Source organism: Glandiceps talaboti, chromosome 2 (genome assembly GCF_964340395.1).
Source record: "Glandiceps talaboti chromosome 2, keGlaTala1.1, whole genome shotgun sequence".
NCBI classification, from domain to species: domain Eukaryota; kingdom Metazoa; phylum Hemichordata; class Enteropneusta; family Spengelidae; genus Glandiceps; species Glandiceps talaboti.
In genome coordinates, this window is record NC_135550.1 from 13,979,695 (window position 1) to 13,999,063 (window position 19,369).

A 19,369-nucleotide genomic window follows, 5' to 3' on the forward strand; every position below is an offset into this window, starting at 1 on the left:
CTGTCTCACTCTGACCCTCTCTGACTCTCTGACTCATTGACTGACTGACTGACTGATTGACTGACTGTCTCTCTTATTCTGAATCTATGTCTCACTCTGACCCTCTCGGACTGTCTGTCTCACTGATTGCTGATGACTGACTGACTGACTGACTGACTGACTGTCTCACAGTGACTGTCTCTAATTCTGAATCGTTTGGCAACTTGGGTGAAAAATACAAAAGAATATCTTTCCTAAATGGAAAACTATATATAGTCAAATAGAACTTCAAGATGGCACTGCAATTACACAAAAAATATAAAATTACATATTTTTTTTTGTACCTATTATAATAAACAATTGACATGAATTAATGCATACTGAATTTTATTTAGTTACTTTTTCTTATTCAAATGCAATCAACGGGTTTAAACTATTCATATCATATATATAAACCTAGATGTGGACGTCTAGTTATAGAGAGTCCATACATACACATGCCAACTTGTCTGTTATCAGTAGCAATTATCTACTATTAGTCATTTAGATACCTTATTAAAGTAGAGGTTTTGGACAACTTAGAAATGATTGCTATGGTCTTTAGGAATGTCTCAATAATACTGAGACTCCATGTTGTCTGCTGTAATTCTACCAAATCATCATCTCTCATTACTGAACGCTTCCCAACAGGTTTATGGCCGAGGTGCCCATATGTATACACACATCATAATTGTCCAATACCACATACTGTCAATAGTCACCTAGGCTAGCATTTCTACATATTACGTACTGTACAAAAAAATTCTACAATATCCTTGGTGAACAAGTCATTGGGGCAGTTTACAAGCCTGTAATTTCAAGCATACCTAAGTGTTTGCCAAGCAAATATTTTCCTGTCAGGCCGGTACAATTTATAAAACACATCCACCTACACGCACAACAGAGGTGTATATATAATGCACCTACAGACAAAATGGAATGAACCGAGACTTGTATTCTCCCACGATATATAAATAGTTGCACTGAGCAACAATGCGTAATACCAGTAGTGTGAGAAAGGTATACATAAGCTTGCACCAACAAGTTAACAATTATCCCCTTTGACCTTTTAGTGTACAGTTTGTACAGTTGCCAGTTGTCTAAGTCCTGAAAAACTCCTGGCAGTTTATCATATCGATATACCACATAAAGTTTATTCCTGCCAAAAATGTGCTGGGGCGGGGGTGGGTGTTAGTTGGTTGGGTAAAGCTGTTTTATTTCATATATCATCATATCACTATACTTCAAATGTTCCCTTTTGTCATTCTTAACAAATAATAATTCAAATAATAAATACAATAGCCCTGTCCTTGATTAATCTGTGAGATTATACATGACAGTTGATTTAGTAACTATAAATAAAGCAGGAATGAAAAGAAACAACACCCTGTTTATAAATAGTAACTGTCTCTATTGATTGATGTAATTGTATTTATCCATATTTCAAGGTATAATAGTTGCATAACATTTGAATACAATGGACCTTTCAACTGAATAACATCTGATTTTAAATAGAATGCAATGGACCTTTCCACTAAATAACATCTGATTTTATTTTGATGCAATGGAATTTTCAGCTGAATGACATCTGATTGTAAATAGAATGCAATGGACCTTTCCACTAAATAACATCTGATTTTATTTTGATGCAATGGACCTTTCAGCTGAATGACATCTGATTGTAAATAGAATGCAATGGACCTTTCCACTAAATAACATCTGATTTTCAATAGAATACAATGGACCTTTCCACTAAATAACATCTGATTTTAAATAGAATACAATGGAAATTTTCCGATGACTAACAACTGATTTTAAATTGAATGCGCTGGCCCCTTCCACTAAATAACATCTGATTCTACATTGAATACAATAGACTCCTTCCTGGTTACACAAATCATATCCTCTATTCAGTGTTAAGTATACAGCAAACAACTATAGTTGACAGCGTATGAGTTTGTAAAATGTTCTCATAAAACTTATCTTCATATAATATTTCTAAATCTTGATGCATTAATTATCGTCTTTTTTGACAAAAAATGTACGTGTTTTGACAAAATTTCAACTTCAACAAATTCCTGCTCTATAGCATTACTAGAATCATTTGTTGGAAAGGTATATTGAATTATTGAGCCAACTATTTACATCATTTACTGTATCTCCCCACTAGAGGGCATGATTTACTGGCAAGGTCTATTGACTTGTCCCTTTCACCCATTTGTATCAATGGGTAGACTTGATTGACTCCCCTCGGTTTATAATAGTGTATACCGGTTCAGTTTTTTTTACACTTGTTTGGTACAGGGGTGGTGCGCGTGTATTCTGTCATGGGTACTTGAATAACCTGACCGATTTTGTTGGTTGTAGACGGTCAAACATGGCGGCAGAGAGCTATAAACATAATCTGAAAGTTTATATTTCTCTTATATGTCGTCCTTGCATATGAAGGTAAGGGTTGAAATATAATTTTAGAGTAGCTGTGCAAGTTTAATGACATCTATCAGGAGATGTCATATTTGTAAATAAGTGAACCCCGTCAGCTGGCACTTGTCAACTGAACTATCCCAAGCACGTGACGGCGTAAGCCGGTCATGACTCCGGTGGAATCGACCGGGTCGCTCAATCAAGTCCACCCATTGCTCAACTTCACCAATATTGGGTACGATTCACTGGAAAGGCATGTTGATTCATCTTTTTTTTAAAACTATTTACATCTAAGTATTTCTTTATTCATTTCTTCATCTATGTATTTCTTTTAGCTAACAAAAGGAAAGAAATGTATTGAATAGAGTTTTACACCTGCTTGTGACATTGCTACCCCCACTTCATTTTACCATAGACCCCCTTTTGTGCAGGGTCTATGATTTTATAATGACTTTTTACACCTGCTTACATAACTAAAGTCCATTGATCACAATCACAGTTCATGTAATAGGTAGACATAACTGTGCAATGTGCAAACATGATTAAAAGTGACTTTTATCTTAAGCCCAAAACAAACAGAATATCACAGTTTCTACTGCCAAGACAAGAGTGGAGGAGTGAATGAGATCTCAGATACATCACCATAGTAACAACTTTACTGCCCTTTGAGTAAACATACTGTGGTGAAGCCCTTTAGATTTTACCCAGTATGACCACTGATTCCAACAGCCAGTGAAGTTGGCTTATTGTTTTGTTAAGTTACAGTCAATTTATAGGCATTAATATATAAGTTGCACTAGATAAGCAGCTTACTTGTACTCTCTTTCACACACAGGTCTTGTCCATTCACTCTTGTAAACTTTCCCACAGTTAAACAGCACAGCTAGTATTTATCTAATTAACTGTTTTCTAGATTTATCCCCTTACACTTAAAAAAGACAGCTATTCCAAGGACAGTATAATGTTCATTTGTGATAGGCATTCTCAGCTTCTATATAACTGGATTCACTCACTTAAAAAAATACCACCATTCATTATTTCATGACTCTCTGAAAGAAAAGAATTCCCCATCAGATGGAGAACAGATACATACTAAAGTAATGCAGACAGGGGAATACATTTGTCTGTGGCTATCCTTTTCAGCGCTTTTTGTAATTCATTTAGTACAAAGGGGATTTGACAAGCAAAATTACAGTAGGTGTAACTAAGGCAATGTATAGGTTTTTACTTGTGCCCTGGCTACCTATTCTGGTGTCAACTATGTCAAAACTGCCTAAGTTAGATCATCCCATAGCAATATACATAGTCTGCGAAGGCATGTGGGGTGGGAACCCCACAGCTATTAAGTTTGCAACATAACCAAACTACGTCATTACATATTGTGAAGTAGGGGCGGTTGATTTTCTTTCCTCTGTAGTAAATCTGAAAGGCAATGTGAATTATCTTTTACCTTTTTTTCAGACACAGGTCCCCTACTGTGAGAATGCATATACATTCTTTTGCATTTAGTAGCTTGTCAGCGGTATAGAAAAAGTAGAGAAGTCAAAACGTACAACAACGCATTGTAAAGTGAGCTGTCTTTTTTTTTTTTTATAAACCAGTTCTATGAGGGGGGGATATTAAGCTTTTGTTGGGGATTACCATATATTGAAACGTGTGAAGTCTTTTGTCAATGTCCTAGTTTGGGTTCACTGTAGAACACACCTGGACACACGGGGAAAGGGTTTAATTTGATCATAAATGCCATCTTCTTTGTAATTCTCTCATGAAATGATAGCTACAAAACTTGACAGTCATCATAATCAAATCTTACAGGTATCACAATCTAAGTAAAAATAGCAAAAAGAGAGAGAAACAGAAGTGTTCACCTACATGCAATCGTTGGGAACAGTACAGGTTCCATGAACTGAATGACATCCTTGTCTGCATATTGCTACAAAGAAACAAACAAAGAGTTACATAGTTTCCTGGGGTGACAAGGACATATTCAAAAAACAATGTCAAGTTCTCTGATGGAGCATGACAACCTCCCCCACCCCCAAATCCTGAACTTGGGTGAGTTAAAGGCAAATATTTCAATCCCAGGTTCTCGCATTACTACTATCTTAACATTGAAAACGTAAGGATCAGATTTGACGACAAACTTTTTAAAATACATTTTGAAAGACAACTTTTTTTTTTAAAATGAGTTTAATCCTAATTTGAAATGGGCCTTTAACTGTAGTGCTGAAATCGTCATGACAACCTTGATTATTCATGATTTATAAACAAATACGACAACAAACAATTTGTTAGGTGTAATCAAATGATAAAAGAACAAGTTGTTTGAAGTGATATACCATGGCCATAACATAGTCATGAACAAAATCCGGGTCTCCATGGCAACATGGCATGACAGTTATAGGCAACAGAAAGACAGATACAAGACTGTTCTAAAATTTGAGTACACAACAATAAAGACATAACTGACTGTTTGACAAGATTCAGTGCTTGAATGTTGTCAAACAAAGACCAGCTAGTCTCATAAACAACACTGACAAATAAAAATAAGCAACTGTCAGGCATGTAATAAATACAGCCCAAACTTACCAGTATCACATCTAGACCCTGTCCATCCTGGTAGACAACTTTTATCTCCATTAGAATCACAATCGTAATGTCCAAATATATCGTTCCTTGGCTTACAATATTTCAGACATGTGATGTCAAAATAGTAAGCGTCACAAGTAACCCTTATTTTGTATGTAATTTCTGCTACTACACCATTGAGAATTTTCTCATGCCAATTCAAGCCCGGATTTATTACTCCATTTGTGGATACAATGTCTATCAGCTCTTCAGCCGCTGCAAAAGGGGTACAACAATTCAAAAATTTAATAACTGAAAATCTTTTGCGTTGACACATATTTCATGAATTTATATATGTAAATATCGCATGATTTCCATGATGCAAAGAAAATGAAACTCCAGTATCAATTTCAGAACAAAAAGTTTGTTATTTTTTATACCATCATAGTATAAACTTATAAGGTATATTTTGCTAACATCCTCAGTGGTATCAAATTTCAATGCAAAAAGTTGTATTTTCCTAATTAAGACAGTTTTTGTTCAATTGTAAATGAACACAAAGCAAGCCATAGTATTTAAGGCATCTGTATGAAAGTGTACTCCGAACTAGAAATGACTATAGCTGTACAAGTGCATAATTTGTAAAAGCTGGAAGAATGAGACTGTAATGGCTGCGGTCATGATCAACCATTTCAAGTATGCTGCTTTTGAGCACATGTTTTATGAGGGACAATTCAAACTTTGGTTCCACATCAACACAAATCATACAGAATAGCTGTGGAATTCTCCTGGTATTTCAAACAGGTCTTTTTTTTTCCCCAAGCCAACAAAGTATGGCCATCAAATCTATAGCAGGCTTATCAAAATATTTGAAGAGATCAGTTGACAGACTATAAGAAAATGTCTTTATGGAAAATACCTCTGCAAGGTTGAGGATTTGCTGGTACAGTGATTGCACTGAATGAATAGGAATATTGACTTTTGACAGGTTGGATACAATTTGTACAGAAAAGAAAGTGCTAAAGTGGCCACATGGATCACAAATGGGTATTTATTTTGGATATTTAATTCTTAAGACAACTCTCTCTATGTTTTCCTACTTGAAAAAAACAGTGTGAAATAGCATCAACCAAGTCTGTGTTTGTAACTCCATACATTACAAAAAGCTAAAAAGTGTGTTATTGTACGTACAATAACAAACACTTTAAACACTTTTATAATGTTTTGCAATTTATCGAGTTACAAACAAGGCTTTAGTATATGTTGCATCACATTGATTTTTAACTCATATAAAAACATAGTGGAATTGTTTTCTGAATCAAATATAGTCATATCTAGTCATAAAAAGTTGTGTTCGACAATGACAATTTTGTGTACAGTCATTGAATTTTTGCCGGGAACATTTAGACATAATAAGAATCTGATCACACAAGTCATGCCACTGACAACAAAATAACTGAAGTGTTCAATTTATCTAGGTATCGTCTCGATAAATTTAAGTCAACTAGGCCTTTGTGTACATCATGCAGTTTTCAAATGAAAATGCAACTATTTCCTTGTGTTTGCAACTACTATTCACAGACAGAACAAAAACAACACACATGAAAATGCAATTTATCAGACAACAACATTCATTCTAAAATGAAATCTGTGTAAGAAATGAGTGAAAAATGAAAAGATTCAAAAGTGGAGTCATGTAAATGACCGAAAACAGAACGATTCAAACAACGCACATATTTGACCTCTGGAATGACCCCCAGAAATGATATATTAATGCATGTGATTAACCATTGTCTTATGTTTGCATGTGTATAACAACTCGTTTTGAATTTATTTCTTCCATCTTCAGTGTGTCTATATCAATGGCCGAAAACCTTTGTCGGCCTATTATGAAAACAAAATTATTGATTTTTAGCATTTTGATTTGAAAACATCGTCACGTAAACACAGCCTTAGTAGAAACTTACATACATATTCAAACCAAGACCATATAAGGTATATAACAAACAAATGAAGAGAAAATTTCACCTTCATCTAAAAATGGTCTTGATGAAATAAAATTCTGCCTACCTGATTCCGACGTGCTATCATTTTCAAAATTGTTATAACCAATGTAAAATGACTGCCTACCTGATTCTGACGTGTTATCATTGTCAAATTTTTTAATTACCAATGTAAAATAACTGCTTACCTGATTCTGACGTATTATCATAGTCAAATTTTTGTAACCAATGTAAAATGACTGCTTACCTGATTCCAACGTGTCATCATTGTCAAATTTTTATAACCCATGTAAAATAACTGCTTACCTGATTCCGACGTGTTATCATAATCAAAATTGTTATAACCAATGTAAAATAACTGCTTACCTGATTCCGACATGTTATCATAGTCAAATTTTTGTAACCAATGTAAAATAACTGCCTACTTGATTCCAACGTGTTATCATTGTCAAATTTTTTGTAACCAATGTAAAATGACTGCTTACCTGATACCGATGTGTTTATCATTGTCAAAATTTTTTGTAATCAATGTAAAATAACTGCTTACCTGATTCCAACATGTTATCATTATCAAATTTTTTATAACCAATGTAAAATAACTGCCTACCTGATTCCAACGTGTTATCATTGTCAAATTTTTTGTAACCAATGTAAAATGACTGCTTACCTGATTCCGACGTGTTTATCATTGTCAAAATTTTTTGTAACCAATGTAAAATGACTGCTTACCTGATTCCGACGTGTTTATCATTGTCAAAATTTTTTGTAACCAATGTAAAATGACTGCCTACCTGATTCCGACGTGTTATCATTGTCAAATATTTTTATAACCAATGTAAATGATGTCTGTAAGAAAGAAAGAAAATGATAAAATGTCAGTATGTACACTTAATAAATGGTATAAAAATTACAAATGGTATTTGTATCATTGGTATGATCTACTTTGAACCAACTGACAGGCTAAAAATCAAGTTAAACTGGTAACATAGAAAACTTTCCCTTGGTTGCTCTCTTGGGAACCACCATTCCTATAATATCTCTTAATTGAAGTGGAAACAGGTCTGTCCTCATACTGCTAAAAGTAGTTTGACCTAGAAAGACACTTTATAGATAGATATTGCCTTGAATGAACTTTTGGTTGTAGGAAGTGGAACCACTTCTTGTTACATGATGGAAGTTCTTAAAAGGTTCACAAGAGTCAAGCATTTGTGTATATTCTTTATTACAAAAGTACTAAAAGTCAACCACTACAAGCTCAAGTGATGTTGTGTGTTTCTATTTTTATGATCCTTTCTGTTTGTTTTCTTCTTTGTTTTTGACCTGGGGTAGTATGCTTACTTAAATATTGAAGTTTTACACCATATTTTTCATCGCAATTCTGTGTGTAGAATTTCATTTTTTTCATCAGTAATTCTCGACTAAGCACTCACTCTCTCACACCTAATGACATAACTGACCCAATTTTAGAAGAACTGTCATAATTTTTTTTTTAAATTTGACATCTATTATGTCAACTGATTGATCATCTTTTAGGGGGAAACTGTGCAAATGTTTCCACTGGTGGAGTACACATGAATGAAATGATCTCTTGTAAAAGCTACACTTCAGAGTACTTTTACCATTTTGTAAGAGCAACATCTACCACTCACACTCATACACAGATATGCATCTATCAATGTGAAAGCTACAAGTGCCTTCCTTGTCTGTCACATATCAAATACATACTTAGTAGTTCTTGCAATATGTTGGGTACAATTTTTTTCTCAAGATGAAGTAGTAATGGTACATACAATCACATGAGAGCTACTTTCTTTTCAAAATAGACCATTAAAAAATGTTACCTTTGCATTTACAATAGAGAGGTCATTAAAATACAAGTACAGAACAGTAGAGCACACTGTCTGGTTTATATCACTGTCAGTAGTAATTTTAGACAGTTCAGACATACTTGGTACAAACTATGGGTTTGAACTTTATCACCAAAATGGAGAAGGAAAGAGTCAACATTGTCATCAGTCGTCACTCCATCCTAAGTAACCTAGCTCAGACTAAACCTTGATACTAGGAGCTATGAAGTATAGCTTAAGACTGGGTAAACAAATACAAAATGTGGTACTTTTCTTCAATGACTTTTCTTAACTCCTATTTTTTCATTTTTATTTATTGATGCGACGAAAGCATTTTACTTGGGTTACCACCGTACAAGTAAAAGATACAAGCATACTTGATCCTATCTAGATTTGAGGAAAGTAGTCAACATCATTATCTGACCTGTATAGACATTTTGTGATAGTGATACCCTTGGCATTTTGTCCACGACACTTCAAAGTTTGAAAGAAAACCTACGTGTATAACAGTATACACATTACTTTGCAAATTGGACCATGCCTATGGTACACATCAAACTACATGCTTTAGAAGCAACTAGTCATTTAATCTACCCTATTCAGTTTCGACTTTGATTACTTTTCAACAACAAAACTTCCACACAACACCCTGCATGCAGTGAGCATAACTTGGTAACGTCCCTGTGGGTCTTTCTAGACCTCTAATTAATTCATGTTTTCGCAAAGTGAAAAAAAAATATTGCTTGTGGCATCATAGTTTTTACTAAATATAAATTTCCAAATTTAACCCTGTGCTTTAAAGAACTGAGACAAAACATCAAACAGTTGTTACCCTGAAAGTGAAACAAGTAAAAAAGTGTTGTTTTTTTAAATTCATAGATGTGACAATTTTAGAAACCTTCATGGGTGTATTAAGATATTTTTTTAAATTCTTGACCTGTTTTGTAATTCTAATACCATGAGCTGTTTCTACATTTTCACATCAGGAACGTCAAGAATTTTTCTCATCGACTAATGCTATTTGTCTATTATTTTTACACCAGTCAAACTATGTTTTGATTTGAAATAATTGCAACCTAACACTATTGTTAAAAAGACAGAAATTAAACTTGCGTTCCATAAACTATAGGGTTGTTATTTTATATACCATTATATGTAACCGTGCAAAATTCCATGGGAAAAAAAAAAGCAAAACGGGTGAAATTCCAGGTTGTGAAACCAATCGGAATATGTCAAAGTTATGCAAACATAGAGTATTGACAGGAAAGGGCAGAGAGTGTGGTTTGTGAATGTGTTGGGGGGTCTGTATATAATAAGTCACAAGTTGACTCTGCCTTCAGTATTTGAGAAGCCTTTGTAAGCAATATCCATCCTCACTTTACAACTCATGCGATTTCAAGGGCATAGTCCACATAACTTTGCGTAAATGCTGAAGGCAGAACACAGATTTTCAAGCTACCATCCATCTATCCGGCCATGCATAATGCCAGGAAGAAAGTAATCTGTGGGAGTTCCTCAATTAGTGCATGCACACACCAGGATAAACAAATAAACTACTAGTTCTACCCCCACCACAAAATAGGGAAAGACTGTGCTACTGGACATACAACTGAAAATCTCTCAATTTATTATCACTTAATTGGTAAATTGTAGCTATACCATATTGGTCAACAGGAACTGTCTGGAAGACATAAACAACTTGTGAAAAATTGCAGAGATCTCACTACCAGGTGAATTCTCCCATGGGCCATATACCCGATGTACAATGAAATGACAGTACAATGTATCGCTTGTTATACAGTGCTGACACCCAGTAATTATGCGTGACAAGACTTAGACTTATGACTAGTGTGTCCTTGTGTGACAAAATTACACAATGTATCCTCAGTTCACTAATAATGATATGATACAGATAAAACAGTGGCTTCTTCCTATCTAGTTATCAAGCTGAGACAGGTACTAAATTCAATGTATTCTAAATATAAACTCATTACTCACGGCTAGCGTATATAGCTTGCCAACCTTTAACCGGTTCCCATTGATACATGTTTCTACCTATAGGTGTGATGCAATATCTCACATGCGTTCCCACACTGATTATTTCCAACTACTAAAGTGGAAAATCAACTTCAAAGATTAGAATTACAACACGCCCAATTTATCAACTACTATAGTAGACGATATACAACTGAAAAATTGGGCTTTAGAAGTTTGGAATTTATAACACAACCAAAAATTACCATTTTAAAACATACCTTAGTATTGTGAGAGGCTGTGTTACACAGTGATAGGGTTTTAACAAATGTAATAGTACAGGATAACAATGTAATGTCATTGACTGCTGAAAGACCACTTCATAAAAGTTAACTGTCTTAAATTAAAATCAATCTGTGGGCATGTTTATAAGCAGCGTTCATGCAAAGTGTGAAGTTAGTAATTAAAGAATACAAAATCTGAACTTTAAAATAATTGACATGCACAAAACTGTATAATGTTACGCTATCAGCTCTCAGACTGTATTATAATTGTCTAAAACGATCTTGTATTTCTTCCTCACACCAGTTTACAAGATTTCCTTCCAGTATATTTGCCGCCATGCCCTTGGAAATATTTGTTCATTGGAGAAAAATGTGTTTAGCGTGGCCCAGTGTTAATAATGTCAGGTCTTTCACATTAACTTCAAAGCCGTGTCTATTTCCCTCCTCCTGTAAAAATAGCAGTGACTCAATGATGGAATTTCTGTGGCTGAGAAAGGAGCAGGGTCGTGGGACCTTTCCGGTCAAAAATGCATAGTCATCAATAAAATTGGTATTTGGTCTATGTTTTGACATTACTGACTCTTACCATGGTCACAGAAGTCATGCATTTCTCAACATGTCCACAAATCTATTGAACAGCAAAGAAATATTACACATACTTTTGTGTGTTTGGAGGAGTGAGGAGTTCAAATGAATGGAAACAATATCAAGTATCTGCTTTTATAGTATATAGCTCTTCACAAACAACCTTGGACAAAATTGATCTTCGGTCAGCTACAAATTTCCAACTTATATCATCACATCTGCTGAGAAGCAAAATTATTACCAAAACCACAGGTGTATTATAAAACAGCAGTGTCCAAAATAACTACCACTATCTCAGAACGTGTATAATAAAACAATCGTGGTGAATATAGTCCAATTTATTCAAATTATATCTCTGAATTTTGAGATACAAACTCTATTGCCGATACGTTTTATCATATAATGGCAGTTAATGAAAGAAATAATGACTGCATATTTCCTCAAATCCTTGTAAACACAGAACCTAACAACCACATCATACCTAGGTATGTATGCCAATTTAGACGACAGTTTTTTTTTTGAAGTCCAACATAGGTAGAAAATTTTGAGACTGGGTTTTAAAGACAAAGCTCTCCACCTCCCACCTCGAGTAAACCCTTGTCTGTGAACAAATCACTATCTCCGAAGTACTTAAATCTCCCTATATTTAGACTTGATGGATTAATAACAACACACTGAGTTGGACCCAAAAAAAGACTGCTAAATTGAGACAATATGTTTTGTGAATGAATAGAGGAATGATACATGTGATAGCTTATCTTTTTACTACATAGCTAGTGACCTTATTGGATGACCACAACGGCACTTAGCATCACATTTTACTGGACACAGGTTATCAGTAAAGATAAGACCCTCAAGCACTCGTTTGCTTTTCCCACGGTTCTATCTGCCTCTATCACTTTACCTGGACAGTTTCTTCCCTCAAGGCTTACTGCCCTTATTGTACTTTGTCATCTGTTAATTTAATGGCGTGTAAGCCCTATCACGGCATAGAAAAGACAACAATACCCATCCATGGTCCCATCTGAAATGACTTACCCTGTACATAAACTAAATCACAAACTTATTTATATCAGATTAAAAACATTAGTGGGCAATCTGATGGACAAACTAATATTTATCTTTCTATCTGTCAATAAAATTCAAGTGTCAGATTCCAATCATTTGAATTCATTAGGGGTGTTCGTATTTGTTTACCACTTGATAAAAACATCAGACTGACTAAAAAAATGAAGTGACATATTTATTAATGGTTATGTGTACACAGGTATTGGCAATCTGTTGCAATACATCTAGTACTTAAGTAGTAATCTATTGTGCTGTCTCAGTCTGTGAAATATTTCTTTCATTTTCTCTACTGTGGTCAGTGTATTGTACCTACTTCCAAGTATTACATGTATTTAGGAGTTCAGCCAAGACTGTTAAGTTAATATTTGTGCATTAGATCATCCTCTATACAATGGATTAAGTTTCTGAGGATTAAAAATTAACATACAAGTATTACTATTATGAGCACTTTTATATAAAAGTAACTGGCATTTTGATCAAACTTACAATATTCAAGGGATACAACATTTTTTAATATTACCATATCACTGATGGCCTGGACTTGAATACTGAAAGAAATTCTCCCTTTGAACTTTCAATCATGTATTAACTCTCCCATTTTCATTACACATCATTGCAATAATACAATTAAAGTTGTATTTAATAGCAATTACACACGACTATAATCTAATTTCAAATAATATGGTTTTATGTCGGAGCCATGTTTTTTGGAAATTTAAAACACCTTGTCATTTTCCTTTAACAAATGGATCTATTTAGTAACACCTACTTAGACATATACACACATACATGGTCAGCTGTTCATACGTTTTGTTATATTTCCCAGTGCACACAGTCCATGAATGTAATAACTAATCTATATAATTACATAACAGGGAATGACCCTACAAAACAAAATTCTCATTAATTTTCTTATTATTTTGTAATTCATAAATTACAGTGTAGACAGTTATGTTTGCGAATGATTGATGACGACCTGGTCAAAGCAAATATTTGATATGAAAACCACAATACATGCAGTTCCCTGCTTTAACTTTGTAAACTTCTGTTTCTGTTGAACAACTCAGATATGATGCAAGAGAACTAATTGGTGGTCAGGGCCAACGTGGGAAAGAAAGAGAGATCAGCCTTTAGCTATAGACATCAAGGAGTATACATGTACACAGATTGTCAGAAACTACAGAACCTTCATCATGTTGCCATTGTTTTTAAAGACAAAAGTTTCATGTAGGGGAAAACTTAAGTCAGTTTGAATAAAGAGAGGAAATACAATGCAGGGAAACAATTTGCACAATCTTATTTTTCTGCAGTGATGCATCTTTACAATTGTGATTATGTAGGTTTTCTGCACAACACAATGGCTCAAGTGAAGTAGTTTGAAGTGGTTGCTGTCACTTGTATTCTCATTACTAGTTGACAAAATCTACCACTACTGAGAAAATTTATGGTACAATGCATAAATGGTTGTCCCAACCAAATGGATTTGATGTCTACCATTGTCCATGCCCTTCTTTTAGTGCTGGAACAAATGACATTCACTTTGACAGACCCTGTCCTCAAATCTTTGATGATAAACATCTTCAAAACATCTCCGTCATAACTTTCATCAAAAGGGTGTTCATCATTAACGGTCATTATACTCTGAAATATGTGATGAATATTGTTTGTTCATACGATATGACACAATTTTTCATTCAAGATATCTAGTATATGAAGTTGTTCTGATAGCAAAGCCACATTGATGATGTTTTAATCCAATCTGACTGTCTAGTGCCCTCATACATCCATATATGGAAATGCCAGGCAATCACTCAAAAGACTTTCCCACAACCCTGATAAGATTAAGAGTCAATTTTCATTTTTTGCCATTCATGCAGTATCAGGTATGTGGTTTGGTAAGCAGCTGTCTAATCCCGTTTCCTGCCCCTGACAGCACTAGGTTGTCTCCAAGATGTGCAAGAATGCCACTTCTGCTAAACATTACCTCTTTAAATCTACTTGGCTGGCTACCCCCAAATCAATTCTAGATGATGAGTGTGTGTGATAAAGGAAACATTCGTGTGTCTCATCACATCTGAGACATTTATGATTTGAGAGAAACAAACAAAAGCTTAACTGTGATGTGGCAAGGATTAGAACTTTTCAAAACACATCATTATCATCAAATGTTTGACATGATAGTGGATAAATATCATGAGATACAACTTTTATTCATCTTCTGTTTTTATGACCAACATCACCAAAACTTATTCAAATCAGTTTTTGTAATTTTTCATAGCTTTGCCAAAGTACACATTTGATGTGTAGTCTGAGTTTGACCACTGATTTCCCTCAAACTGCTAATTTCTAACAAACACAAACTTTTTTTAAAATGATCTTCCTAAATAGCCATCAAATTCATTTGTATACAAAAACACAAACTTTCAAAGAAAAAACCTGCAAAAAAAAAGTAAACTTTGTAAATGAGTTGTAAGAAAGGTCCCTGCTGATTTATGAACTCAGAAAGGAGGGTCAAAAATCTGTGGAAGCTAACTGTTGACAGGGTCCAAGCCGACTTTCTAGAGTATCAAATATTTGAAGTTCTTCAGATTTTAGACAGGCACTGACGTCATCACCGCCTATTATTCTGCCATTATCATTTATTGGAACCAGCTAACAAATTTATAGCGAGTCGGTGCCAGTTTCCATGGCAAAGTCAGTTGGTGGACTTAGAGATGCATAACCGTTTGAATGAAGATTTCAACTTTTGACCCCCAACGTCTCTGTGAGATTTTCGCCAACTACCAACATTCCAGTCTGAAGAGATAGCAGTTTATTACTCAACAGCAACTACTGCCATGGCATAGCTTTTCACTCTGAGGCACATGTGGGGCAGCAAGGCCAGTATCACTACCACCAACAGTGTTTGCCAAGGATACTTGAGCCTACACTGGAAAACACCATTTTCCTTTTCACTGTGACCATCTTTAGGGAAACAACATGCCATTATACTAAACACGACAGTGAAAAGGGTTTAAATGCTATATTCTTACAACCGTTAGGAGATATTGTTTCACTATCATACATATATCAGTCTTTTTTGTCATCACAACGCAACCGTCTATTAACTATTAATCTCTACTGAATGAACAGAAATATTAAAAGTTTCAAAATTGGACTCAGAAAATCGACTAGAGTCGAGGTAACAGAAGGTAGACTTGTATGTTTAGTATGAACTTGTAGTGATGAAGTACACAGACAATGAGGTCACATGACACCAGTGACTGGCCGACAAGTTTGTATGTGATGAACACCCTGAGGCAATAGTACAATTCTTTATCTAACCAATTTCTCTTCATTGGGTGACACAATTACAGATGTCTTCAGGGAATGCAATATAGACAACAAGATTAACCAGCAATATTTCAACTATGTCAAACTAAGATTCATAAAAAATACAAGCCTCACGCTGACACACACATAATGTTGCTAGTTTAAGATATAGATCAATCTACACTTTTCATTATTTAATTATTTTTAAAACGTTGACATTTTGGTATGAGAGTTTGAACACTTCGTATGTTATTATTTGTCTTCGCTGCATGGACCTGGTCCACATGTGGAAGTAAGAATTGAATAAAAATAGATGCAAGATAAACTACAGACATATCATATGCTATGTATAATTGAGACAGTGCCCAAAAATTGCACAGAATCACCTCAAACCACTCACAATGTAATGTAATGGTGAAATTCAAGTGTATTTGATGACTGTATAAAGAGTACACGATCCCAGCATGAAAACAGGTGCAAGCACATGGTGACCACTGTGCCAGCAAGTGTTAGTACATGTAAAATGTCTCACATTACACTATAAAGTACAATGCATGCCTCAAACTCCAACTTCATTCATCTTTACCCAAAACTGGGTCAGTAAGCTGATTTTGTTCCAGAATTGTGTTTCTAATATCATTTATATATCCACCGGAGGCTTACACAGACTGCTACAATTTGCTTTTCCCAATCCTCCTTAATGCAGTTGGTGGGGATTTTCTCATCCCTCAGTGTCTGATCATATATCTTTAACTATCTACACCCATGACAGTCATAATACAGATAATACAAACCTACCTACTTTGCATCATAATTCTACACTAATTATCACTCTCAGATATTCTTTGTTTGATTTTTTACATTTTTCTAATGAAATCAATCTTTCCACGCCTATGCTCATCCTAGTGATTACTGCTTTCATTATTACAAAATACACATTTCTCCCTGTCACCGTGATAACAACGCATTTCAATTACTCTCTCTTGATGATACCAAATTAAACATCGCAGGACTGCACAATGAAAACAAATTTGCAAATGAATGCTTCACACTCAAAACCTTACAGATGTACTAGAAATACAACTTTTGTTCCAAAACCCATCATTCTACAGTGGAAACATGCACCTATAGTATATTCAATGAGACCCAAAGAAAGAAACAGTAAATTGAATTAATTTCTGAAATAACCTAACAGACAATTGAATCAGGCTTAGAAAATCACTCTGCTTATCACTACTGTGTGTTTAACAATGTGTCCATTATACAGGTGTACATATCCGCTGTAGTTTAAGCATGGATGCAGTACACTATTTACGTTTCATTTGCTATGAAGAGTGAACAAGAAAACCTACTCCAGTATTGAACTGTGCTTTGTTTCCCTGATATTGATCTATCAGCAACCCAATACAAACTCCAGTCAATAAACCAACCTTTTCGATTTTCAACTTTTTTCTTATCCACACCAATTTCCACCTGCTACTATCATAGTTAACTAGTCAGAATTTTCAAGTCTTCAATAACCAAGCTTCTCAAGTCATCTTAATTGCAAACATTTTTTTTTCTTCTCAATTTTTTATCGTGGAGTTTGTGTAGATGCATTGGAGTGTGCTTGCCAGAAAATTATCCAAACAGTGACTATGGTATTTTGCAAAACAATAATATTTGTTATGAAAATAAGCTCCTTTTTGTTTTCCCAGGTTCAAATTCTGATGGCCAAATACTGACAATATGTTCCTTTTATCAAAAGACCATTTTTTTTGCAGAATTTCATTGATTTTTATTTTAAAATAGTATTTCATTCACCAAACATTTTATATTCAGGATGCATGAGAAAATTTGGTGTATGACTGGCAAAAAATTTGGCAGGAGAATAAATTATGACACTTGGATGGCAAATAAATGAAGCAATATTCAAACTTAAAAACATCAAAGTGGAAAAAACACATGAAATTGAAATTAACATAGTAAGATCATTAATTCTCAGGCATTCGCTTTTACACTATAAAGTAGAACACTTCGATGTGTAAAAAAAAAAAAAAAAAATTATGCTCACAAAATCTTACAATATTATCTCCACAGAAGAAGAATTCATTGAGTTTGAAATCATTTGAAAGAAGAGCTGTCACTGGAAGTCAGCTAAGCATAATTAATATACTGTGTAAGAAATACAGACAGTATCCCTGGAACAATATTGATGTAGAGAGATCTACACTGGAATGTCATGAGGGGGACACCATGTTTGATGCGATGAATTACACATTGGATGATCACAGTGGGAGAGATATGCTTTGTATCACTGTCTGACTCTCAGACTGGGGTCAACCAAACAAAAGAACCAATCCACAAGTACCCCGTATCCCAAGTGTTTCCCTTCAAGTTTTGTGTAAACTGACATTATGTGCACACATCAAACTGACATCATCTCTACCTGACCAAAAGTTCAACAACTACTTCATTTTTTTATGTCCACCATGTTTGTTTTTTTATCTTCATCTCTGCGGAATGTTTGCTTTATCAGAATTGACTGTCTATCTAGATATGAAGTCTATATTTTGGAAGGGCAATTTGAAGCTTGTAAATCTAAGCTGCAGTCAGAGCGTTGATCAGATATGGACGGTGTGTACATACATTAAGTATACACTTTGTCATTTTGTGGGCTAGTTTATTCATCAATTTGCCAACATGCAGGTCTATTGTCAAGTCATTAGCTAACACAATTGAAATGTATAAGGTTGGCTTCAGATGTGCTGCATGCATGGTGGAATACAAATCAGTCCAAATGTGTGGATTTTGTTTATAATGGGGGAACTATGCACTGATCAGAGGCATGTTAATAGCAATGTAGTGAAGCGTAGTGGCATGATGTCATGTCACGTGGCTACTATTACCTTTCCATTTGTTCTGGCTCATCAAGTTCACCTTCAACAAGCCTTTTGTAAATGCACTAGCTTTCATACAAAGCAGGGCAAATGACAAACCCTTGAGCTGACCTGATTCTGATTTTACTACGAGACGACACAATTTCACTTATGTTAATTTTTACTTGCGTACTATCTGTGCAAATGATGATATATATTATCGCAATGAAACTTTCATGTTTCTGCTGGACTTTTTACCCCATAGGACTCCAAAGCAAGCCAAAGGCTATCCTCTTCTCCATCAATGTTCCAAGTTCATTTGTAATACATACCCCCTATCTGAACCATGATATAGCTGGTTTGTTTTCCAACATCTCCAGGGATGCCTGTCAAATTGAACACTCGTACTATTACCAGTGTTGTAGCAC

The 19,369-nt window shown here is 34.7% G+C and overlaps 1 protein-coding gene across 1 annotated transcript in view; it reads right to left on the bottom strand.

Annotated features, from left to right (window-relative positions):
- LOC144447196 (protein jagged-1-like) overlaps positions 1 to 19,369 on the bottom strand; it is a 61,666-nt gene that overhangs the window by 25,699 nt on the left and 16,598 nt on the right. The window contains exons 3-5 of the mRNA XM_078137103.1: positions 7,805 to 7,859; positions 5,032 to 5,286; positions 4,315 to 4,375 (exon numbers count right to left, since the gene is read on the bottom strand). Of these exons, the coding sequence (XP_077993229.1) occupies positions 4,315 to 4,375; positions 5,032 to 5,286; positions 7,805 to 7,859 (371 nt within the window). The remainder of the gene's footprint in view (positions 1 to 4,314; positions 4,376 to 5,031; positions 5,287 to 7,804; positions 7,860 to 19,369) is intronic.